Source organism: Lampetra fluviatilis, chromosome 33 (assembly GCF_964198595.1).
Source record: "Lampetra fluviatilis chromosome 33, kcLamFluv1.1, whole genome shotgun sequence".
Taxonomy (NCBI): domain Eukaryota; kingdom Metazoa; phylum Chordata; class Hyperoartia; order Petromyzontiformes; family Petromyzontidae; genus Lampetra; species Lampetra fluviatilis.
In genome coordinates, this window is record NC_136307.1 from 1,515,953 (window position 1) to 1,541,607 (window position 25,655).

Consider the following 25,655-nt stretch of genomic DNA (forward strand, 5'->3'; position numbering starts at 1 on the left):
CTTGCTTGCTTGCGTGCTTGCTTGCTTGCGTGCTTGCTTGCGTGCTTGCTTGCTTAGGACCGTGCAAATCTTTCGCTCGTTTTTTAACCCACTTCCCGTGATCCAATCGAGCTGACATTTTCCACACAGACTCGTTGTGACAGACAATTCATGTTCGTGAAAAAAATTTCCCAAAATTTTACACTTTTTAGGCAAAAAAAAAATATTTTACATATATTCAAATATAACTCATTCATCGCTTTGGCTGAACGTCACAGTATAAGAGCCCAGAGCGTAACCCCTCCACAGGCCGTGGCGGAGTAGCGCAGTTGGTAGCGCCTTCGCTTCCCATGCCAAAGGTCGCGGGATCGATCCCCGCGTCCTCCACAGGCGAATATATTTTTAAATCTTTTATATTAAGTTCTCTGCCACGCATATAAAGGATTTATAGTGAAAAACTTTGTTTTTACGGGTTTACTTGTTTTTCACGTTAACTGTTAGACCCCAGCGCCGCTTCTGCCGTGTCAAGCAGAGCTGTTAGCGTTCTTCCCGCGGTCTTTTATGAAGAGGAGGAACAATGCACCCCCCTGCCGATTCGCTATATTGTCGAGATTCAGGGTCACGTTTCCATAATCCCTTCTTGTTTTATGTGATGACTGTAAGCGGCCACTAGTAGCTGCAGAGATTGCACGAACCCATTACATGCAACGTATATAAATCGACATATACGAGGCAGTAGATAGGCACAGTGGTTTACGCACTGCGCTGTGAACCCGGCGAACCGGATTTGATTTCCGGAAATGGATATCATCGGTGGCGGGTGATATCTGAACCAGACCTGACCACCCCACTCGCCCCCTCCACCAACCCCTCTCGCTATAGCAGTGCCTCCTAGTCACGTCCCCACTGCAGTATTCCAGTAACCCAGAAAATATTCAGCGAGAAATTAAGCCCTGGGAATATGTGTATATGTGTAGTTGTGTACGTGGAAACGTGCACTTGTGCACAACTCGTTGAGCACGCGTGTAGCAAACCACGTGCACATGCTTTGGGCCATTACAGAGTGGGACCGGTCACAGCCACGCTGTCGAATGCTGCAGGGTGATTGGGGCCCGCCCACAGAGCCCCACAGCCGCACTCACGGCACCACACAGTGCCGTCATTGTTGGCGGCACAAAACTCATCATGCATTCATCTTCTTGGTTCTTTCGGTAAAGTCACGTAGATTGGAAATAATAAAATAATACAAATAAAACATAATCAAATAATTCTCGGCCACAACGCAAGCAGCCGTCCTTAGGTGGAGAACAGGTCTTCTATTCTCATAGTTAACAGACAGTGATTAACCAATGCAGGTTTAGGTCTAGTTAAGGATAGCAGAGACCATCGCAGAAGATGAATCCCTGCAGTCACAAAAGCTTTAAATCGAAATTCATCATGCATTGTTGTGAAACGTGCGCGTTTTACCCATAATGCTCCACAAACAGCGCTAAATTATTTGTTCACAAAATTGCTTATTTCACTAAACCGGACCCCGTTGGTGCTCTTGCCAATAACATCTGGTAGGCAGTCAGCATTTGTTTAACGAGTCTGATCCAGAAGGTCGAACCCGGTCCTGACTTTTGTTTGCTTAAACAAATGCTGCTGGGTAATTGATATTTGTCTGGAAAGCCAATAGCCAGATGCGTCGAACTTACAAGCAGACTGAGTCTGCTTGTAGGGTTCATGCACTTACCATTTTTTCATCATCTTCGTAATGTGTCCATCGGCAAAATTTCCATGTGGGTGCAATTGAGTCCACAGCCGTGGATCTCAACGAAGCAATTTCCCATACTTGGCATGCCGATGTGCCACCCCGAATTGCAATGAGACAGATGGGTCCATAAGCCGGTAGTATTTGCAGAATGCGTGCGGCAGAGAACATAAATCAACCTGGCGTGCCCTGCCACCGCTCAACGGGGGGCAGGGGGGTCTGGGTGGGGGGGGGCGCCACATGCTGAAGGGATGCAAGGTTGGTTTCTGCATTACGGACCAGCACACGAATGACAAGGTGCCCGCCAGTGCGCCCGTGAGGGATGCAAGGCGTTGCAATACGGCACTGGCAATGACAATGGAAATATTTGGGTTGCCGCGATGTGACTTTTTTTCCACGATGCGATATGAAATGTAACGTTGTGACGATGATCGCGATATGAAGTCAAAAGTCAAGGCAACGCTGTTTCCTGACAAGTTGTTTTTCATAAATATTGTCAGGACAAAATGTCTTGATTTGAAGCTTTCGTGACTGCAGGAATCCATACGCTTTGGTTCTTTCGGTAAAGTCACGTATAGGTATAAAATAACATAAATCACGACGTTTCGGGCGCAACACAAACGTCCATCATCATGTGGGAAAGCATGGTCTGCTGCTGACAAAATGTATTCACGTAAAACGAAACGAGCAGTGATAATCGCGACGTAGCATCATTTTGTAAAACAGACGATACGATTATCGAAGACTTGTCGTACGATGTTATATCGGAGTATCGCCATGTCGACAACTCGACTTCTTCTTCCACGCGTGCGGGGGTGTCCGCTGTCCTTGCCAACATTCTCCACGCTGCCCCGTCCTGCGCCATCTCTCTCTCCCCATCTCTCTCTCCCCCCATCTCTCTCTCCCCATCTCTCTCCCCCCATCTCTCTCCCCATCTCTCTCTCCCCCCATCTCTCTCTCCCCATCTCTCTCTCCCCATCTCTGTGTCACCATCTCTCTCCCCCCATCTCTCTCTCCCCATCTCTCTGTCACCATCTCTCTCCCCCCATCTCTCTCTCCCCATCTCTCTGTCCCCATCTCTCTCTCCCCATCTCTCTGTCCCCATCTCTCTCTCCCCATCTCTCTCTCCCCATCTCTCTGTCTCTCTCTCCCCATCTCTCTGTCCCCATCTCTCTCTCCCCATCTCTCTCTGTCCCCATCTCTCTCTCCCCATCTCTCTGTCCGCTCCTCGGGCCACCGTGGTTCGATCGCACCACATCCCCCCCACCTCTTCTTCTGCCTTCCTCTTCATCTCTTTCCTTCCACTTGCATCGCTTGCACCTTCTGACCCACATAATTTAGAAGTCTTCTCTCAACATGACCGAACCGCACCAGAGTATTTTCTCTCTCTCGTCTTCTCTGTGATCTCTACCACCTTGATCTTCCTCTCACTTCTCCATTTCTCACCACATGTCCTTCCTTGTTGAACCAAACGTCCACAGCAACATCCTCGTCTCCGTGACTGCCGTAGCTCGGTCCTGCCTCTTTCTTGTGCCCCAGCACTCGGCCGCATATAACAGCACCGGCCTTATCACCGTCTTGTGCACTACACTATACTACACTATACACTACACTCTACACTACACACTTTTCCCTTCAACCAGACTGGGACCCTCTCATCGCACACCACACCAGTCATCTCTCGCCATTTCAGCCATCCAGCCCTTGTTCTTGTTCTCATCTCCACTTATAGTGATCCATCAGCACCACATCGTTGCACGCAGGTACTTAAACTCGTTCGTCTTCATAAGCTGGTCACTTTCAATTTGCAATCGACAACTCGGCAATGCAGACGCATCCTCCCGTGTCCCTAAATGAAGACTGCCCTCCAGTGGTGCCAGGCGGTAGTTCACGTGGTGGTGGTGGTGGTGGGCGTGTGTGTGATTATGAGCGCAGCGAAAAGTGTCTTGTCACGAAAAGTAACGATTATTTGAACCGGCCCTGGGCTTCCCTTAGGTCGACTCAGCATCAAATGAGTACCTGGTACGGCGTGTAAACATCACCGCTAGGGAGACAAAGGCGGTCGGGCGTGGTGCTGGCCACCCACCGCTTCGTGTACCGTTCCGGCCTTCATAGGTGCTCGCTAACGGCACTGTCTTGCTCCAACAGTCTGTTAAGGGGCCGTCCATAAATGACTTCACGCACCTCGGGGGGGGGGAGGGGGTGTCAGACATTTGTGACGATGTGTGACGAGGGGGGGGGGTGAGAAATGTGACGTTACATCAAATGCGCAACTTTAAATAAATATCGACATGTTCTACTTAGTTAAATAGACTTTTTAATACATGTTTTCTCCTACAACATCAGAGTGCAGCGCCACATTAAATACGCACTACAATGACAATAGTTTAAAGCGATTTGACGCATGTTTTATTTTGGGGGGGGGGGCAGAGTTTTGTGACGTCATATTTGAGGGGTGTCTGACTTTTTGTGACGCCGTGTGACAAAAGGGGGGGGGTCAAAAATCCTCCAAACTCGCGTGACGTCATTTATGGACGGCCCCTATGTAGGCCGGGGCACGTCAACACGATGGGGTGGCTGGACAGCAACACGCCCGGCCGCCTTTGTCTCTCCAGTGCTGATGCGTACACGTGGCACCCGGTACTCATTTAAGGCTGAGTCAACCGAGATGAGGCCCCACAACAAATTACTCACTCACAGCCACAACTTGTTTTAAAATTTTAAACAAATAGAGACCTATATACAGTATACATATTTCTTATTGTATTCTTTGCAGTTTTTTATGTTTATGAGGATTAATGTGATGGCGCTTTGAGTGTCAGGCGCCGTGTTGAAGCAAAAATAAAACTTCACGAACCGCTTCAAATATTCCCTGATGTCGTGAGGGGGGCGGTGGGAATCGAAGTTTGGTCGCCACTGCAGACACAATGGCATAGAACCCCGCGAACTATAGCCTTGGCAGACTGTTCGGGCAAGTGCTGTGTAGCACGTGTGAAGGTCAACACGGTCACGAGGTCGTCTCGAAACCTCACCCAGCCGCCTTTGTCTCCCTAGTGTCACACATTTAGAAACGTGCGTTTTGAGTATATTTAGATTTTTCTGCGATACATGTCCACGTGATAATCCACTTCGTTGAGCGATCGTTTGTGGCCAGGTCGCTTCTGAAAAGAAAGCTAATAGCTCAGTGGGCTTTCTCTGGCGAGATTTTGTATTGTTTGTTGTTGTAAGGGGCCGTCCATAAATGACGTCACGCGATTTTGGACGATTTTTAACCCCCCCCCCTCGTCACACGGCGTCACAAAAAGTCAGACCCCCCCCCCTCAAATATGACGTCACAAAGCTCTGCCCCCCCCCCAAATAAAACATGCTTCAAACCGCTTTAAACTATTGTCATTGTAGTGTGTATTTAATGTGGTGCTGCACTCTGATGTTGTAGGAGAAAACATTTATTAAAAAGTATATTTAATTAAGTAGAACGTGTTGTCTATATTTATTTAAAGTTGCGCATTTTGATGTGACGTCAAATTTCTCAAACCCCCCCCCCCTCTCGTCACACATCGTCACAAATGTTTGACCCCCCCCCCCTAGGTGCGTGACGTCATTTATGGACGGCCCCTAACGTTCTGACCTGCCACTAACTAGACATCTGTGAAAACAGGCTTTATAGCTCATCCTCCAGTATAAATACAGATTCTGATTCTGTACTCATTTGAGTCTGAGTCGACCTAGGGGGAAGAGGCCCATGGACCTATTCAGATAAGCGTCAGGCACGCCACACGCACGGGGGCGCACAAAGACAAAGACCCCCCATGTAGCATTAACAGACTGTTGGGGCAAGTGCTGTTAGCGAGCATCTATGAAGTCCGGCACGGCACACGAGGGGGTGGGTGGCCAGCCCCACGCCCGGACGCCTTTTTCTCCCCAGTAGCGACGTTTACACGCCGCACCAGCTACTCATTTGAGGCCGAGTCGACATAGGGGAGGCTCAGGACCGGTTCAAATAATCGTCACTTTTCGTCACCAGACACTTTTCGCTGCGCTCATTGTCGCAGACGTGGCCCACCGCCACCACATAAACTACCGCCTGTGCACCACTGGAGGGCAGTCTTCAGTCAGGGGACACGGGATATTTCTGACAATCGTCACTTAATGTTTTTTTGGCCGTGAACGGGAATCGAACCGGGGCATCGCCGAGTTCGTAGCGCCGCAGCGCAGCGCTAACCGCTACCCCACCGCTCCCCACGCGGGGGCGCGCGCGCGCGTTGCAATCCACGTGGCCGCACAAGAAGCGCACGTGGTCGGAGGAGGGAGAGGGAGGGAGGCCACGCGGCTGTCGTAAAGCGACGACGTCGCAAAGTGGCCCCCTGCCCGCGCGCCTCTCTCCCCCCGCCTCTTTTCTCTACTTTACGGCGCCGCCGTCAGCACGCGGCCTCTCTTTCAGGCAAGATGGCGACAGGGGTGAGTTGGACTCGGGCGGTGGCACCGCAGAATCCGTCTCGGAGCGCGGGCATCCTCGCGTTCAGAGCGATTCCACTCGGCCTGTGTGGTACATCGAGGTGTCCCGCGTACGGCCGTCGCGTTATTTTGCCCGCATCGCTTTGTTGCCCTGCGTGTGCGTGCGCGCAGACGCTGTACACGTACCCAGAGAACTGGCGAGCATTCAAGGCCCTGGTCGCGGCGCAGTACAGCGGGGCCAAGATCAAAGTGGTGGCGGAAACTCCCGAGTTCATCTTCGGGCAGACGAACAAAAGCGAAAAGTTCATCGCCAAGTTCCCGCTAGGAAAGGTGAGGAGAGAGAGAGAGAGTGGCACGGCTGATTCGGGGTTTGACTGCGGCTGCTGTGAGGATGTGAGAAAGTTTTGTGGTTGGTGATGGTTTGTTGGGGTGTCTAAGGTGGTGTCGTGGTTCACGCTACGAACCCGGCGACCCGGGTTTCGACTCCGGCTCACGGCCGACACCGGTGACGATTCTCTGAACCGGCCCTGGGCCTTCCCGAGGTTGACTCGCCCGCAAATGAGTACCCGGTGCGGTGTGTCAACATCGCCACTGGGGAGACAAAGGCGGCCGGGCGTGGTGCTGCTGACCACGTATTCCCTCGTGCGCCATGCCGGCCTTCATAGGTGCTCGCTAACAGCACTCGCCCCGACAGTCTGTCAAGGCTATACGGGGGGGGGGGGGGGGTCCCGAATGAATGGATAAAGCCGCGCGTGTCACACAAAACGCCGCCGGAGCGGAGCGTTTCGCGCCTCTTGTGTTCGTTTGAGATGTAAATGTTGCCCCTGTTGTTCACGGTGTTGATAAGACATTCGTGGTTGTGTTGGGTTTGATTGTCTTTTTTTAAGTCCCACGGGGCTCGCCTACCCCCCACCACACACGCAATGTTAGAGGCGTGAAAGGCGTCTGCTGCCTTCATTGTGCTGACGTGGGTTCGTGTCGTGGCAGAGAGAGGATCTGTGTGTGTGCCCCTGCTGCTGCGGTACGATTATTGTAGTTGCAGTGTAAATTTAGTCTTAAATATGACCATGTCAATTACAACGGGACGCATATGCAGTCGTGGTTATTTATGGTTTGTGCAGTTGAAAGTGAAATATGCGTCAACGTGCGTATTCACGTATTTCGTGCGGCGTTAACAGTGGCATGCAGTGTGTCAATCAAAATGTTTAAAGTGGTGATTATCGGATATAAAATGTTGTTATACGAGTTAATGTGTTACTTTTGATTGGTGGCCACAAAAGCTACGTTTGTACAATACACAGTGTATGCATGCAGTGTACATGAAAAATGAATGAACGCATAACGCATTTGCCTTGTGATGTAAGTATTTTCTGCAAATCCCGATGTCTGCATGAGTCAGTTGGAGGCGGAACTTTCATCTTGCTGGCAGAGCCCCTCGGCTTTACAGACAATGTCAGTGACTCTTGAGCTGGCAGCGCCGTGGTGTAGAATGAAGTGTGTCTGTTGTGGCGTGGCAACCTTAGAAATGTTAAGAGCCATTGAGGACTAGAAATAATATAAAGTCCGATTACTTGAATCGGATGATTTCAAGTAACCGATTAAGCAATATCAGATTAGACCAATTGGATGGCAGAAAAAAAGTTGACAAGTCATTCCCATCATTGTGTCTTTGTGATGTCATCTGCATCACGCTGGGTGTGGCTTGTAGGGGGTTTCCTGCCTTCGCTAGGTAGGGGTGGCGGCCATTTTTAAAGGGGCCTGAGCAATTGGCCACAACGTGGCCTATTGCAATTTTGTGAGGATTCATCGACTAATAGTTAAGTCTTCATTGGTAGAGGTAGCTACCCCACCCCCCCCCGTGGTAATAATTAAACGTTTGCTGACATGGTGTTTTTAATGAAGTGTTACAATGACATGGATTGGTCTCCTTGGTCTGCAATGAGTAGTGGTGTGGAGTAGTAATGTTTTCCACGGCATTGCGTAGTAGAGCAATTAGCCATAGACTAACGTGTTTATTGAACCTGTGCCACGATATACAACTGAAGGTTTGATCCTCAGTGAGTCATGATGCCTGAATATAGCGAGCGTTTCCCCCCTCTACCTCCTGGTGTAATGTTGCTCCAGTAGTGCAAGCCTGGAATCTTGTGATATAATTTACCATGAAGGTTTTGCAGGATTGTCAATGCCTATATAAGCAATGGTTTGTGTTGTATGGTAGTATTAAATCATTGGTATTAAATACATTAAGGTGTGATAATTGGTTTTTTACCCTTTTATCTGGCAACAAAACTAACACCTTTTTTACAAGGAGTCATGTTTGCATAGCCCACAATACCTGCAGTCATAATGCAAACAAAAAACATAACTCTGATAATGTATGCACTGTCCTTGAAGTTGATTGGTCCACACCCGAGACAGCTTTCCTTAGAGCCTAGTCTCACATGGTGTTGGGACCAGATGACGCCAAAAGGCGTGTGATGTGTGTGCCAATCCATTATCATCCTTGATCCATCTGCTTCTGTGTGAAGTGGATATGTGCACTGCAGCAATTTGACACCCATTATGTTCTATCTTGATAATTTTTTCATGCCTAATCCACTGGACAGTGCTTTAGGCTTGTACATTTAGGCCAAAAGAGATGTCAAGGAATGTAAATGTGCAATTGATATATAACTGAGTGGTTCAATATTGTAATATTAAACATTTTTATTGAAAATTACGAATAATCTTGCCTTAATTAATATTACCTGCGACACAACATTTTAAGTATGCAAAGTTACATACAAAAAAGTTGTTATATTTGAATACTTTACCACTTTTTCTTGTTTTCCTTTAGGTACCAGCTTTTGAAGGGAGCAATGGATTCTCATTGTTTGAGAGCAATGCCATTGCACACTATGGTAAGTTGGACAGCATTATTATGAGTTGTAGTTTATGGATAATTATCTGTGATGTTGACATTTGTGTATTTTTCAGGTAATATATTGTTATTGCATTTAAAGATTATTTTTTTACCAAATGAACGTTTAGGCCCCTAAAGAATGAATATGAAAGTTCAAGCGCTGCTGCATGCTCTATTGATTGAGCCTGTGTGCACTTTGACTTGATTTGTCCCAAGTAAGAATAGAGTAGGATTGTACTTAACATGCTTAATATGTTTGTGCAGTTGGACCTGTTAAAGTTATTGGTTAACCTAATTGTATTACTTTGGACCTCGTGAGGGTGTGATTCTGAATAAGAATATTTATACTGGAGGAATCAGATGAGTTACAATGCTCTTTTTCACAGATTTCCAGTAAATATACGAATTGCTCTGCAGAACAAAATAATTACACCTTCACAGTTACCCTGTAGGAAAAAAATTCGCATTAGTCTATAGCTGTTTCAAATTACCTTGCAAGTCCCTTTTCATTTTGCATTTTTTTCTGCAGCTCTGGAAGCTATTAAGTATTTCTATCCATGTTAAATTAGTTTTTTCAAGGTTGCACTGGTAAAGTAGCATGTCTTAATTAATGCAGGATTATTGTATGGAGGGGGGGGGTTCAGCTGAAGCATTGTGTTTGCCCAATGATTGCCAAGCGTATTAATGAGTGCCCCGTGTGATTGGCATGCCTGTCAATCCCTTATCAGCGCCTATCTTACTACAGACAATTCAGACCTTATTGGTCACCACGTGCCCCTTATAAATCTCAACGTTCATCCTACAAAGTCCCATCACAAGGGGAGAAACACAAAGACAATAGCTTCTACTCACTTTCCCTGTTTAAGAATAAGGGGTAAACTATAGGGGTTGACAGGTATGATAGTGTAGTGTAGTGGGGTATAGGAGTGTATAGTAGTGTGTAGTGTACAGTGCATACCTGTCAACCCCTATCAATACCTACCTTATTACAGACCAATTCAGACCTTATTGGTCACCCCGTGCACCATTATAAATCAATAGCAAGTCAGCAAATGTGTGAACTCTATTTGTATGTACATATTTTGGGTAAGTCGTGAAAAAAAACTGGTTTTACTTGCAGACTTAGCGCCTGTAAGCTCCTGTACCTGATTCACAATTGAGTCTGTCTGTATTTACACATGCTACATTTATTAACCTTGCATCTGTGTGTTGGGAAAATTATATTTCACCATTTATACAGATTAGGAGTGATTAACATTTCTAAAGTGTAGCTTGTGAATCCTTAGCTGGTTATGAATGCCTCGTGTCACTATAAAAGTGCGAAACGAGTTTTGCAAATTGGAAAAATTTATACAATTTCATATCCCTGGATATCTCGACGATAAAGTTGTGCTAGCCTAGTAACACATCCTTTAAGGCAGTGGTTCTTAATCTCTGGGGTGCGAGATGCCCTTTCTGAGAACCAAAGGGGCGGGGGGGTGCAGGCTGCAGTCAATGTTAAGAACCACTGCTTTTTAAGGCCTGCTTCTAATGGTTCCTTGAACGTGGCATGGCAGCTTTGGTGTGGTGAGTGGGGCAGGGTGTGGGGACGAAGGTGGAAGCTGGGCAGGCAGGGTGGGGTCAGAAGGGTGGCGAGTCAAATGAACAAGACCAGAGGTTAGGGCTCGTGGTGGAACTCCGGTTATTACTTTCCACGATCGCAGCTTTGCCACTCGTCTATTCATATGTTATGGTTTATATCTCTGGCCATCAGATTTTACCTCGTGGTGAGTTGCAGGGTTATACCTTCACGTAATGACATAGGCGTGTGTTATCGTTTCAGTAACTGTTGGTATAACAAGCGTGCAAACAAGACTAGTCGGGGAAAATGTAAATTGAAGTCTGCTGCCAATGAGCAGTCTTCATGTCAGACCTTCTTGAAACATGCTGCAAAGTAAAATTGCTTAGATTTTCTTACACTTTAGATGATTTATAACAAGTGGAACGACTTTCATATGGCATTTAGGTATTCACTACCAATGTTCTTGCCTGCTTTAATGCAGAATTTTTACATATCGATGTCATCATTTCAGATTAATGCTCCACGTACATTTATGCATTTTTTTGCAACATTGCGATATGGATAGAGTGGATTAATGTGTGTGCTAAATATCTGCAATGTTTCATATTGGGTCATATACTGGCTATTTTTAGTCACTGCTTTCTACAAAGGTTAACACAACTTGTGATTGTACATCAAGTAAAGGGGCATCCACTGCAATGCGCAATTCTGTTGGCATCATATTGTTATAGGGAGGGGGGGGGAGTACATCGCATGATGGATTGGAGAGTAGGAGAGCCATGTCTATTTATGTGATTTTAATAATGTCTTTCCCTTTGCATTTGTTCTCTTGTAGAAGGATAGACAGCATGGATCAGTATAGGGATTGGCAATCATAATCAGATTGGAAAGTCTTATATTTTGTTGGTATATAATCAGACAATTTTAGTTAGGGTGACGTTTAGCCTTGTTTATACCGTGACTATGTACCAACTTAGGCTACAGAATATTATACTGAAGAGTAGTTTTGACAGATGTTAGCCCACAAAATTCAACTTTTGAGACTTAAATGTGAAGTCGACATCAAGTATGATTATGAGTTAAGTGTGGCATGCCACATGGGATAGGACGAGACAATGGGTTCTGAAATACCCAATTTCAAAGGGAAATCGAGCAATCATGCTGTGAACAGATACCAAGACTGGGATTCTGATGAATTGCATTATAACTATAGTGCAAGGTAAAGGCACATGGCTTAATTTTAAAGACTCAGGTGTATACATGGCTGCAATTATGGTGTCGGTAGCATCCTTGGTGTTGCAGAAGTGGAGCAGAGACGTAATAGAGCTAGGAGTGCAGCAAACACGATTAATATATACAAGTTGAAGATTCCCCCAAAGTGGCATTGCAAACCTCGTGTAAGAATGTGATTAAGCCATATGGACTCTTAAGAAGAGGAAGCAATTCAATGGGAAGAAACCCAGGAAACAAATAATGGGTCATCTGTGCATGAGAGACTTTGGAGACTACAGATGGTTGTATTAATAATGCTCCTAATTGGGGTATTTACAGCCGTTGGAAATGTTTGGTACTGTCGCTGTACTTTACCTTGATGTGCCCGTGAAAAACACTAAGTTGATAGCAGATAGGCCTCGGCAACATAAGTTAATTGACCCTTTTTACCGGGTAAAACGGTAAAGGTGTCGACATGCCAAGGGGTAAGGTAAAGGGTAGGGTAAAGGTAGTGCGAAGTATTACCCGGTAAATACCTTGTTTACCACTCGTTAAAAGCTCCGTGGCGCAGTCCGTGGCTTCCATTTAAAATTGGAATCATCAAGAGTATTCTATATGAATAAAGCGCTCTACCTAGCATCAACTGTTATAAACCTTGTTCATGTATAGTGCCCCAGTAATTACCCTGTAATCGGGTCATTTGTATGGGGTGAGGGTAAAAGGTAGGGTAAAGGTAGGCTTGTTGCTTTTGACCTTTTACCTTACCTGCTAAAGGGTGAAAGGTAAGGGTAGAGTGATTGTATTGTGCTAAGGTAAAACGGTACGGTAAAGGTAGGCTCGTTTTTACCTTACCTTGCCAAGGCCTAATAGCAGATAAGGGAAGGCTCTGGCATCTTCGCAGATATTGGTGAAGTAAAAATGTGTAGCTAGTAGAAAAACGTATATTTTGCGTAGTAACATGCGTAATACCAGGCAGTGAAAAGAATATCCTGAGATATTTTAATTCAACAGTGGATTGTTTTAAGGATGGCATAAACTACTTTGTGTTAATAGTGTTAAGAGATCATTGTTTGAGGCTGAATTAATGTTGGTTTACTGGTCTGAGAGCTATACTTTAACAAATCAACTAAAAACAGCATAATGCTTTAGAAAAATAGCTCCACGTCGAGTATGGTAGAATATTTTTGGCAGGATGGGTTTAGCAACTTTCAGAACATGAAGTGGTAAGAATTATGCATCAATTCAGTATATTAAAAAAATACCATACATCGTCGTTTTCTGTTTAGTAATTTCTGCAATTTTTCCCCCAATTTTTTTTTATTTCAGTTGCCAACAACTCCCTGCGTGGTGATAACATCGAGGCGTCGGCCAAAGTCCAGCAGTGGATCAGCTTCGCCGACAGCGAGATCGTTCCAGCCTCCGCCACCTGGGTCTTCCCCACGCTTGGTATCGTTCAGTACAACAAGCAGGTGGGTAGATTCGCACTCTTCGGCGGCACATTCAAGTCCGTGTATGGGTGTGTGTAGTTCATATGGGGAGCGGTTGTGTAGCCGTTATTGCATTGCGCTACGGACCCAGCGACCCAAGTTGGAGTGCCTCTCACAGCCAACACCAGCGACGACTATTGGAATTGGTCCTGGGCGTCTCCTAGGTCGACTGAGCCTCAAATGAGAACCTGGTGCGTTGTGTAAACATAGCCACTAGGGAGACAAAGGTGGCCAGGTGTGATGCTGGCCACCCCAAAAGCAATGTGGATTAGGGTATTGGCTACAAAAACAACATTTGAAGTTTAATTAAATGTCAGTTTTTCTTGTACTTGACAGTCAACAGACCGGGCAAAGGAAGATGTCAAGAAAGCCTTGGGCATTTTGAACGAGCATCTAAAGGCTCACACTTTCCTGGTGGGGGAGCGAGTCAGTTTGGCGGACATCACGGTGGTGTGCAGTCTTCTAGCACTCTACAAACAGGTACTGGACTCATCCACACATTCACGAATATTTTTAAAAGTTAGGTTTTGGTGCAGCCAAGGGCTAAATCAATGTTACACAGTTTCTAACTCGAGGTGTCTCATATGTTCTTGTTATTTCTTAACACTGCAGGTTGCACTGTCTGCTTTAATACAGTCCTGATGAAGTTGGGCTACAGTCGATAATATTGACGAGCCTTGTGATGTGTGTGACTCAAGTACGTGGGAACGAGGTACATGTTCATAGAGCTTGTACGTGGAATCGCACAAGTAACTAGCCGGCTTATGACAATATCATGGGCTGGACAGGAGAAATGGTCACTCAATGGTAATTGTAGGTTTTTTTCTCAAAAATGTGGTAATGCAAATAAACCATCGTTAACGAAATCAGGAATGACAACTATTGTTATTATACATTTGCTTTTGGATTAGACATGTAGCCACAGCCAAGTTGCCAGCACATTTGCAGCTGAGACGGGTTTGCAATGGTGAACAGTTGAACTTGCACAGCCACAGATTACAAAAAAAAACTGCGTTCTTAACCATACTTAAAATAATGTATCTATTTCAAGTGAAGCGAATTATTGTGCACTGGCTTCACATTCCTTTCACTCCATAGCACCAGGGGCGTGATCACCACAGGTCCCCCTCGCCTCAAACCATGTAGCTCCAGGCACCGTCGCTTTGTTATTCCAGGCCCTGTTGCCCCTTGGCAGCCGACCGTGAAAGCCCTCGTTGCCACCGCCTTGTAATCCCCGCAGCACATCACCTCGTCTTCCCAGGCCTCCCTCCGTAATCACAACGCGGCTCCAGGCACTCCCCACCACATGTTTTAAATCCTAATGCCCTGCAGGCGAAGGCTTTCTTGCTCTATGGTCTCACCAGCCCAGAGGCCCAAGCACCACCAGCAACCGCTGTGTTACTATACTACATGCAAAGACAAAGATCCCCCGTGTAGGTGTAACAGACTTTTGGGGCAAGTGCTGTTAGTGTGCCCCTACGAACATGCATGCCTTTACACACATGCATGCTGAATGCACTTGCACACATGTATGTAGATATGTATTGAAACTTACAATTCTACACGTGCACACTGGCCAACTAAAATGTAGATTATTACCAACACTGTTGTGCGCTCTGAGATGCCCTAATGTGAGCTGAGTTTACCATATACACACGTCATTGCAGTATACTCCATTTGAACAGTAGATGGCAGACATACCTTGATCCACATTTAACTTTCCTACACCAAACGGTTGAAGTGAATGTAAAAACATTACGCAAAAATAGCATAATTTTAAATACTTAATTTAGCCAACAAAAAAATCACTAAGCTAATATTCATACATTTGAAACATACGGCTCTGGTCTTAAACTTTTGGGCCAATGCAAGGCAAGCTGCCGTCACGTGTTTCCAGCGCGCCCCACGTGCACTTCGTATCGGAGAGAGCGAGGGGGCGCCTGTGTCACGTGCCGCAGGCCTAGGCCACTCGGGGTGGGGCATGCTTCTAGAAGCTTGTTTGTTTTCTATAAGCGTATCTCAGTGGCACTCAGTGGCTTGTGCCTTTATTTGCTTTGTATCTGCTTGTACGATAGCAGTTTGTAGAGTTGTGAAATTTAAATTAAAACTTTTGGCTGTCTGCAAGCCCCATTAATTTACATTTGAGGTTAAAAAGATGCAAGCCCCAGTAATTTACATTTGAGGTTAAAAAGATAAATCCTGTTTTGGAATTGTTATAATCTCACGAATGAACGTTTTGTTGATCGTTCATGTTTTAAGAGATACTTCTCGACTCGTTCTGTTCCAGGGTATTTGATACCCATGTGGAAAACCTTGACCCCAGTTTGCTGGAATAGTGAAAAGAATAATTGTTGAGATACCCACAAGGGATTCCCTTAAAGCTGTGGAATGTGCACAGGCCACAGTTTTACGCCCAGTCCATGGGAAACTTAGCTTGCAATTACTTGGCAGTGGCCGTGATACAAAATAATAAACTCATTAGTTCCAAAGTAATGTTTTCTCCAACTAATTATGCTTTAACAATCCAAAATGTAGGGCTGTGGTGGGTTTTTTAAGAATGTGTACAGTTATCCTTGAGTGGTGCAAAATTATACAATTTCAAATAAAAATGTTGGTGATAGTAACAAGTGTGAAACTAGGCAACTATCCAAAATATATTTCCAAACACTTGCCCTTGTATGTTTGTTATATTCTCAATATTGTTTACAGGTGGCGCCTCTAACAGCTCGGTCGTATCATGGACGTGAAATAATTTTGAGATCCTTTTGCTGTTCAATGATGGAATTGTCACTGAATAAAATTGAGATGTTTGGTTTAGAAGCATGTCTGTCACCAATGGCTGATTTAAGTTTTCGATTAAATGATTGTTATTTTCTCCATTATTTGTTCTGGATATACTCAATTACCACTTTGTCATTTAAAAGTTAGTTTTTTTATGCCTGATTGACGTGGGTTCGTCTAAACAGGAAAACCACTTGGTAAATATAACAATCTTGATTTGAAGCTTTCGTGACTGCAGGAATCCATACTCTTTGGTTCTTTTGGTAAAGTCACTTAGGTAGAAAAAATAATAGATCACGACGTTTTGATCGCAACACAAGCAATTGTCATCAGGTGGGACAACCTCAGCAGTTTTTTCTTCCTGTGGTTGTCCCACGATTGCTTGTGTTGCAATCGGAACGTCGTGATCTATTATTTTCTACCTACGTGACTTTACCGAAAGAACCAAAAAATATAACAATAAATGTGGTCCTTAGAATTATATGATAAAGTTTAGGCATGTTAATTGTTTTATTTTGGATGTATTCAGATACTGCTATAGTGTAGAGGGTAATTGATCAAATTTGCCATTGATATTAAAGATTTTTAATGTGTTTAATTCGAAGAACATAACATAAAGTGTAAACATCCTATATAAAATGTCATGTTCTTGTTTTTTTTACGGCTTTGGCTAGGTTCTGGAGCCCTCGTTTCGTCAGCCATTTGGCAACGCAAACCGCTGGTTTACCACCTGCATCAACCAGCCACAGTTCAAGGCTGTGCTGGGAGAAGTGAAGCTCTGTGACAAGATGGCCCAGTTTGATGGTATGGAACCACTTCACCTCTGACATTCCTAAAGAGACATGTTCAAACGGCTTACTGGGCTCAATTCATGTTAGGCGGTAAGGTAATTTAGACCAAAATTTGGTGGGAAAATTGTCAAATCGCTTTTTTCTGCAGATTTAACCAAATTCAAATGTCGGTTTGGAATTGTGTTCTTTACGCCTTCTCCTTGTACATGCCAACTAATTGATTTGAACAAAAAATATTGTATTGATTGCAATGCATTGCAAACTGCGAAAACCTGTCGGTGCACTAACATGGCAACTTAACTTATTTTACAGCCAAAAAGTTTGCGGAACTGCAGCCCAAGAAAGACACCCATTGCAAGGAGAAGGCCACAAAAGAGAACAAACACCACGACGACAAGAAGGAAAAGAAGAAGGAAGAGAAGAAAAAGGAGGAGCCTACGGCCGCCGAGGAAGATTTTGACGCCGCAGATGAGGCGCTCGCAAGTGAGCCCAAAGCCAAAGACCCCTTTGCTGCCCTGCCCAAGAGGTGAGTGGCAGTGGCAGGGCGGTGTGTGCGAGCGGTCCCCCGTCCTCGCGAAAAAATCCTCTTGCCTTTTGGAATTTTGCAATCCCTAAGTCTATTCCCAGAACTGCAAGCATTGCCTTGAAATATAGCTTGCATGTGTGCCCGGATGCCAGGAGGTTCATGGGATGGGCTGAATGAGGGTGGTGGGGTGGGGGGGGAATTTGCATTCGGAAGAGGGAATGTGTGGCAGCTAGATTTCGAGAGGGGCGGCGGGGGGAGGCTCAAACTTGGTAGATATTTTTTTTTATTCAGAGGTGGGGTGGTGAGTTTCGACGCAAGTCTCCCATCTGACCTTCACTCTTTTTGGCACGGGTTTTGATGACTTGACTGTGTGCCAGCTGTTTTTCTGCGGCCCTTGCATTCTGGAATTCTCGGGGCCTCATCGTGGGGGGGGGACGCACTTGTTGAGTTGAAGGGATTGGATTTCTCTCGGATCCAATGCATTGATTTCTTTGCGAACCCAGAGTGGATTTTGGACAATGGTGGTTTTTGGATGGGTGAATAGTTTGAACTGCTTTGATACTTTAAAATTAGTATTTCGATAAGCTCACTCTGTTGGCTAACTTCATTACCTTGTGTGTTTTTTTACAATGGCATCACTATATTACGTTTTAAGATGTAGCAATTTTTCTGATAAAAAATATCCAGAAAGTTGGTATTTGTTTTTGTAATGAAAAACACTAATGGCAAGGTATCATATATCGTGATGTATGCTGTTGTGCTATGTACGTCTGAACATTTTCTGAATTTTAGTTGATTTAATTAAGACGAGCATACAAAACGGCCTACAGTTAAGTCATAATAAATAGCTTTTGGTATATATCACACTTCTATTTGATTTAGCATGTTTATTGTAACGTTATATGTTTTTACTGTGACACTGCCATGGGCATGCTTTTTGACTCGTGTTTCATGTTGGGGGGGAGGGGGAGAATGGGGAGTGGCATTCCGACCAAAATATGGACAAGTGAGTGGAGAGAGGGCCCTGGACAATTCTCAACCCACTCTTGCCAAACTCGTGCAGTATTTTGCAAACAGCGATTGCTGCTATGATAAACCACTAGGCAGGCGGCACCTTTTAGGAAAATAACTATACAGGTTTCGCTCTGTTTTGTTTGTGCCCATTTCACATGTATGTGGCTAACCTTAACCAATTTCTTTTACACAATTTGCTGTATGCGGTCAGACGTGTGGGACAACATTGTGTGTGCTGTACGCGCTGCTCGGTAGGCAGCCGTCTCTTTTGTTGAGCCCTCTTTTTTTGGAATGCATCTTCTACTACTTCTACCGCATAGAGCGAAAGGGGAACCTGTACTATGAAAAATGTTACGTACACTTAAAACTAAACCATCCACCCATCTTACATTTACACGCATGCCTTTATTATGAGGATACAATTATAAACTAATCGACATGAGATGTTTATATTGGCTTGATTTTTTATTCAATGTTTCGTGCAAAATAAAATTGTGCCACGTTAACAAAGTGAGAAAATCGAATGCTTGTATATTGTTAATACTTGCGCGATCCGGGGGTAGAAATACCAAAGGGGGATCCCAGGTTACTGTTAGAGAAGACGGGGTGAGAGAGAGGGGAACGCCCAGGAGGGGGGGGGGGGTGACGTCACCATCACGTGCTTCCTGGTGGGATGTGGAGTGGTCACAAGCAGCGTGAACTCGTGTGGAAAATAAAGAAGTGTCATTTCAATCTTCGTCTGGTGGACTCATTACCACTTGCATTGTTTACGATGCCCGGAACGTTAACGGAGGTATTTTGTATTTGTTGTGTTGTGCACGTGCAGTGCGTTTGTTTTGGACGAGTTCAAGCGGAAGTACTCTAACGAGGACACGCTTACGGTGGCAATCCCGCACTTCTGGCAACACTTCGATAAGGAGGGCTGGTCCATCTGGTATGGCGAGTACAAGTACCCGGACGAACTCACTCAAATCTTCATGAGCTGCAATCTCATCACAGGTCAGTGTGCGGTTGGGGGGGGCCCATGATGTGTTCCGCAAAAATTAAAGCAATTGAGTCGTCATCATAGAATTTCATTAAGGTTGTGCCATGTCGAATCTTTTATGAAGTTAGTCGATCTGATATTTTCCACTCCTGCCAGACTTGGTTGGTTTTAAAATCAATAAACGGCGTAATGTCACTTTGCAACAGAATGGCCGAATCAATGTGACATTTAAGGCATGCCTTTCCATGAGCCAGAATAAATTATGCATCTCAGCTTTCTGCTGTGGAACGCACCTCGTGATGAGGGATGTGGGTGGGCATGGAGGGTTTCTCCTTCAAGGTATTGAAGTCTTGTGTTCTCTTTGCAAAGTAACAATTCATTTTTGTCGACCTTTTCTTTTTAAGATGTTATTTCATGTTCATGAATAAATCAAATCAAGATATACAGTCATTAAACGAGGTTTTTAAAGACTTTATTTCGTGCGGTTTATTAGCATATCTAAATGTAGCAGTTTAAAATGCAAATTGTACAATGTACAGCAAGGTTTGTGTGTGGCTCCAAGAATGACGATATTTAACACTTTTGTAAGTCCTTTGCTGTTAACTTTCTTAACACTTTTTTTTTCGGTTTGTAATGCCTTGATGGTTAAGAATCCTCGACACGGTGGTATTTATGTACTTGAAATATCACATCCTTGTTCAGCACACCTGAGTGAATCCCCTATATTTGCAACTGCCATATCTACTAAGTGTGTGTGCGTTTTGCAAAGTGAGTGAATGATATAAAAATTACTAAATGTTTTAGAATTTTTTTTGACAGGGCATCAGTGTTGTGTATGCAGCCATTACTTAATCGGGTTACTCTTATGCGTCATCTAACATTTCAAATGAGAGTATTTGACGTAAGTGAATGTCTGAAATGTCTATGCTGTAGCAGTGGCCTGTAAGTACAGCTCCAATGTGAGATGAAGGTTTTATAGATGCCTGGCATTTGTCCATAATTTGAAGAGGTATTTTTCATTCCAAGGATGGTCTCTTGTCTGTTGAAGGGCACAAAGTTTTAACGTTCAATTTCATTACCTTGAACGTGCTCGTATATACAAAGATAAATATGTAACCATCTACACCCTCTTCATAGCAAGAGAGACCTTTGGGAAAATTGAATGGCAACGGCAGAAAAAAAAAGTTAATATTAAGTTCTGTATAATAAAATAACAACATGACAATTTACAACTCCAATTTAATATTCAAAGGTTGATATGTTTTTACATCTAAGCCCATGAACGATCATGCTAATTAATCCATAATAGAGTTTTTGGGTTAGATCGCGTAAATATATAAGTGTGTCGTTAAAAAACCCGACACAGCCAACTAGTAAGGGTTGTCACGTAAACAGAACATGCCAATTCGTCACTAGTACAGCACACCGGTGTGTTGGAGAGCCAAGCCACAACATTTACAATCTTGAGTACGACGTTTCGCCAGTAATTACAACTAGCTTCATCAGGCGACAGCCAGATTTGTCCAATGCTAATGAATGATGTTAGAATTAGTTATTCCAAATGGAATGATTTTAAACGTTTGTGCAAAGGTGACTTATTATTGTTTCATGTGACAATTTACTTCGAGGCTATGTTGCATGTATTTACTTTTGAGTTCCGTATGCATGTATATATTTTTTTAATGCATACAGTGTGCATAGTATTGTCCTCATTCACGATGTGTATCTAGATGTTCTCCTTTTAAGTAATGTGTGCATTTCAAACTAAGTGCCCCACATTATCCATTCTATGCAACACTGCCACGCCCTGGCTCGTTTCCACTAGTGGTGTCTGCCTTCTTGGTCCTGTTTCTCTCCATGTTCTTTGTTCTGGGCCATCTCCGCATATCTATTCGGCATCCTGCCTGTGGGTCTCGATCTGTGTGTTGCAGCATGTGTTTATGTGTGTGTAATTGTATAACTGTTTTGTGTGTGTGTGTTAATGTGCTATGTGTTATACAAAGTGGGAGAAGCGGTGGTGTAGAGGTTAGCGCGCTGCACTACGAATCTGGCGACCCGGGTTCGATTCCCGCTCACGGCCATCACCAGTGACGATTATCTGAACTGGTCCTGGGCCTCCGCTAGGTCGACTCGGCCTCAAATGAGTACCTAGTGCAGTGTGTAAACATCGCCACTCGGGAGACAAAGGCTGTCACCCACCCCCTTGCGTACCGTTCCGGCCTTCATAGGTGCTTGCTAACCGCACTTGCCCCAACAGTCTGTTAAGACTATACAGGGGATCTTTGTTTTTTGTTTTACATTAAATATTTGTAGATTGTTTCCAAGATAATCAAAAGTATAATGTGATCAACAGTTATGATTAACATGCTTTGAACAGTTTACGACTTAATTTTCCAAGTTGTTTAGATTTGGGTTCTGATCCAGTGAACTAAGTAACCACCCATCACTATTGCTTTCCATTTTTTTATAATTATCTGAAATTATGTTTTCTTGTTTAATGTGGACTATAACACTATAATCACCCACTTTACATGTTAATCGACAATCGTTTTACTCTATATACTAGATGGTACCGATAGTTAATGTTCTGCAGTGATAACATTATTGAGTGTTTGTACATTCTGTGAGAATGTCTCCTTGTTGAGTTTCACAGTTTTGACCAATTGCACCCAATCATGTTGGATCCAACCATCACCAATTCGGAGCTTTTAATTCTATGTTGCTGTAGATTTGTATCCAATTAACTAGGAGCTGAATCTAATCCTGATTGCATGATAACCTATTAATGAGACACAGCTTATTTGTTTGTTCATGCACTTCAGCAATATAGTGGCGCTTGGCCAGTGTGTAATGAATGAGACGTCCACAGCTATACATGCCGCAGGTTTGCATGGGATTAGGACTCATTTTGAAATCTATATTACATGAGTTTTGTTGTAAAAATGACATTATTTAATATGAATGCAAAAATAATACCTTTTTGAATGTATCTCCAGTTAGTGAATTAAACCTGCGGTATTATAACTCAACTAGCTTTTTTCCCCGTCCAAGGACGGGTGTTTATTGCAGTAAATCTGAAATATTCAATAGAAACATTGTTCAGCCCATGATTTTTAATTAAGGGGGTGGGGGTTGCCTCATGTGGAGTGACGTCACCCGTTAATGGTTATCGGGGAGGGGTGCGGCATGTGGAGTGCACGGCCGTCTTGTTCGTTAGTATAAATTTCCACGCGGCCATGAATATTAATGAGGGGGGGGGTGGGCTCTTTTGCAGTGACGTCACGTACGGATGTAGCACTGTGCTGCGTATATTTTTCGACCACTTAAAAAAAACCGTCATATTTGAAGCGACTTTGCGTAATAAATTATTTAATTCAGCTCGACCTCTCTGCGTTCGTGTAAAAATCCACCCACTCATGAATCTTAATGAGGGGGGTGGGCCTCATGTGGAGTGACGTCACACGGGGGACACATTCTTGGCTCATATTAGTAAATAGGGGATGTAACTTATTACGCGATGGCGCCAATCATTGACTGCTGTGTTTTGATAGAGCATTTCGATCAACGGATGAAATGTGCCTTACTAATTTCATTTGATAATGTTTTAGGCATTTCTCTTTTGCAAACGTTTAATTTATTTACTGATTATAAATGATCACGGTGTTGTCTGATATACCATTCCAACGTCTGAACAGGTTACATTCTAACCTTACCCCAGCCCCAGTAATTTTATCGTATTCAATTTGCCGATGGAAAAAATTACATCGGCTCTGGTTATAAATCAAAGTGCATCTTTGGCAATAATGATTAACCATTGTGTTAAACCACACGTGTGTGAATGTAGGAATGTTCCAGCGCCTGGATAAGCTGCGTAAGAATGCCTTCGCCAGTGCGATTCTCTTTGGAGAGAACAACAAGAGCTCCATCTCCGGAATCTGGGTCTTCCGTGGCCAGGAACTTGCCTTCGAGGTACTACTGCCGACTGCTGTGTGCCCTGGTGCAAAGCCGTGTGTGTGATAGCCAAGAGACAAGAATAATATTGACCTGCATGATTGTCTTAAGATATTGCATCTGAATGGGGTGCAGTCTGTGTTGATAAGGTTATTATTCAAGAATTTTTATGCAATTTAGACATGTAATGGAAAACCATGGACGTAATGTTCAAAGTGAAAACAATGTATAAAGAGCATGAATCCTCAAACTGTATGTTTTGTTCACTTAAGGTGAATATTTTGGTGTCTTTCGTGATTAAATACAAATGTTGCGTGAGTAGACATCTACAGATGCATAGTTTTTGGTAGTGGCTATTCAACATGTACAATGTTCAGGTAGTAGGGTTGGTAAATATCACTTAACATTTTGCGATTACCTTACGTTTACTGTGCTTAAATTATAGCATGATAGATTGTATGTCTGATCTGTAATATCAGATATGCCACAATATTTATAACTTAAATTGCTTTAGCAAAACATTAACTCATTATTCATTACTTTATTGGAAGCACTGGGCTCACTTTTGCAGTAGCTTGGCAATGTTCTACATTGTCCTCTAATTTAGTTAAATATCGCTTAGCTAAATGTGTTCAGTGTGTGTGTATATACTCGCACGACTGTGGCCATTTTTCAATTCTGTGGCAATGGCATTCCATGTCTCTGTCTGCCATATCTCATGCAGGCCCTCTGGCATTTATCATCCATATTTTTTTTAATTCGGAGTATACTTGCTGCTTTGAAAGTTAGCTATTCTTTTAACTGTCATTTCAGCCCCCTTCTAGGGTTACTTTCCTTATTCTAATTCTCCACCTCTTGAAAAGTACTTTTCCAGCACTGCCTGATTTTTCTGCAGAGTATTGTAATTTTTAAAAAGCACTAGAAAATAAGTGACTGGCCTTTCAGTATAGACGCTGACTTCTTATGGCGAAAGAGAGAGCATAATTGCCTGTTGGCGTTTGTAATAATAGAGCCGGGCAAAGAGTGAATGTAGATTTAATCAGGGGGGGGGGGAATTTGTGGGCACTACAGAGATTGGGGGTGGGCCCAAGGTAACACAAAGGTACAGGATCACGTTACAGTCGTATGGGAATGATGAGAACAGTAGTGCTGTGCATTTATTGATGTTGGTTCTTGAACAGACTAAATTTACAATAGTATACAGAGAAAAAAAAATATTGGCCGTTCTTGTTTTATGAAACTATATTTGTCTGTTTAAACTAATTTGTGATATAAATTAATTGGCTTGGTTATTGTTGATTCACAGCCACTCATTGCCTGTAAAATGAAGGCACCCTTAGATGTTTCTCAAATATATTTGATACAATTGCATATAGCTGATGCAGGCAAATACCACTTTTGGCATCGTGTATGTACGTATGTTGAACTTATTTCGCACCGTACGTAGCCAACCGCGCTAATGGTTCGAGTCTTGTTTGCATTGCAGCTGTCCAGCGACTGGAAGGTCGACTTTGAGTCGTATGCCTGGCGCAAACTGGACCCCGACAGCGAGGAGTGCAAGACCATGGTGAAGGAGTACTTCTCTTGGGAGGGTGCATTCAGTCACGTGGGCAAAGCCTTCAACCAGGGAAAGATCTTCAAGTGAAAACCACAAACTTGTCCTCCGCATTGCACATCGCCATCTCTTGTTCGCCATGATTACGTGTAATCTCAAGGTCCCTGTCGGCAAGAGACGGTCGTGAAGTTGCAAAAAATAATTTAGCAGCAGTTTCTCAAGCCCTTGACGTTTCTTTTGAGTGTCACATGAGGTGTTAAGTGAACTTGTTGTGCTGTCTTGCTTAAAAACAAGGTAGTTAATAGGGGCACTCGAGTGAGTATGTTCTCAGTGTATCTGCATACCATCCTGATCGCGTTTACAAAGCAGTATTGTGAGCTGTTTGACTGCTGTTAAAAAAATAAATGAACCTCGGCTGAAATGTCGTTTGTGTTTTGTTTTTTAAGTCGCGTTTCGAAATGTTGTGCGAATAGAGATGTGGCACGGTCGTTGGTGTAAAACTTGCCTGGAATACACATTTGCATGTTCGAGATTAGAAGTTTTCGTGGCTGCAAGGATCCATACTCTTTGGTTCTTTCGGTAAAGTCACGTAGATGAAAACAAAAATTAAAATAACTAAATTAAATCACATTTAATTTAGGTTTTTCTTAATAAAAATAACTAAATAAATCACATTTAATTTAGTTATTTTCATTTTTTTATC

At 43.8% G+C, this 25,655-nt stretch overlaps 1 protein-coding gene and 1 non-coding gene across 2 annotated transcripts; both read left to right on the forward strand.

Annotated features, from left to right (window-relative positions):
• Positions 1 to 293: 293 nt before the first annotated feature.
• TRNAG-CCC (transfer RNA glycine (anticodon CCC)) lies at positions 294 to 366 on the forward strand. Its single transcript has one exon. It is a non-coding gene; the product is annotated as a tRNA-Gly (tRNA).
• A 5,704-nt stretch (positions 367 to 6,070) lies between these two features.
• On the forward strand, positions 6,071 to 25,373 carry EEF1G (eukaryotic translation elongation factor 1 gamma). The gene is made up of 10 exons (XM_078871790.1): positions 6,071 to 6,190; positions 6,359 to 6,517; positions 9,024 to 9,087; positions 13,189 to 13,331; positions 13,686 to 13,829; positions 16,805 to 16,934; positions 17,234 to 17,447; positions 19,288 to 19,460; positions 23,291 to 23,415; positions 24,884 to 25,373. The coding sequence occupies exons 1-10, from the start codon at positions 6,179 to 6,181 to the stop codon at positions 25,040 to 25,042; spliced, it is 1,323 nt and encodes a 440-aa protein (XP_078727916.1). The 5' UTR covers positions 6,071 to 6,178; the 3' UTR covers positions 25,043 to 25,373.
• The last annotated feature ends 282 nt before the right edge of the window (positions 25,374 to 25,655 follow it).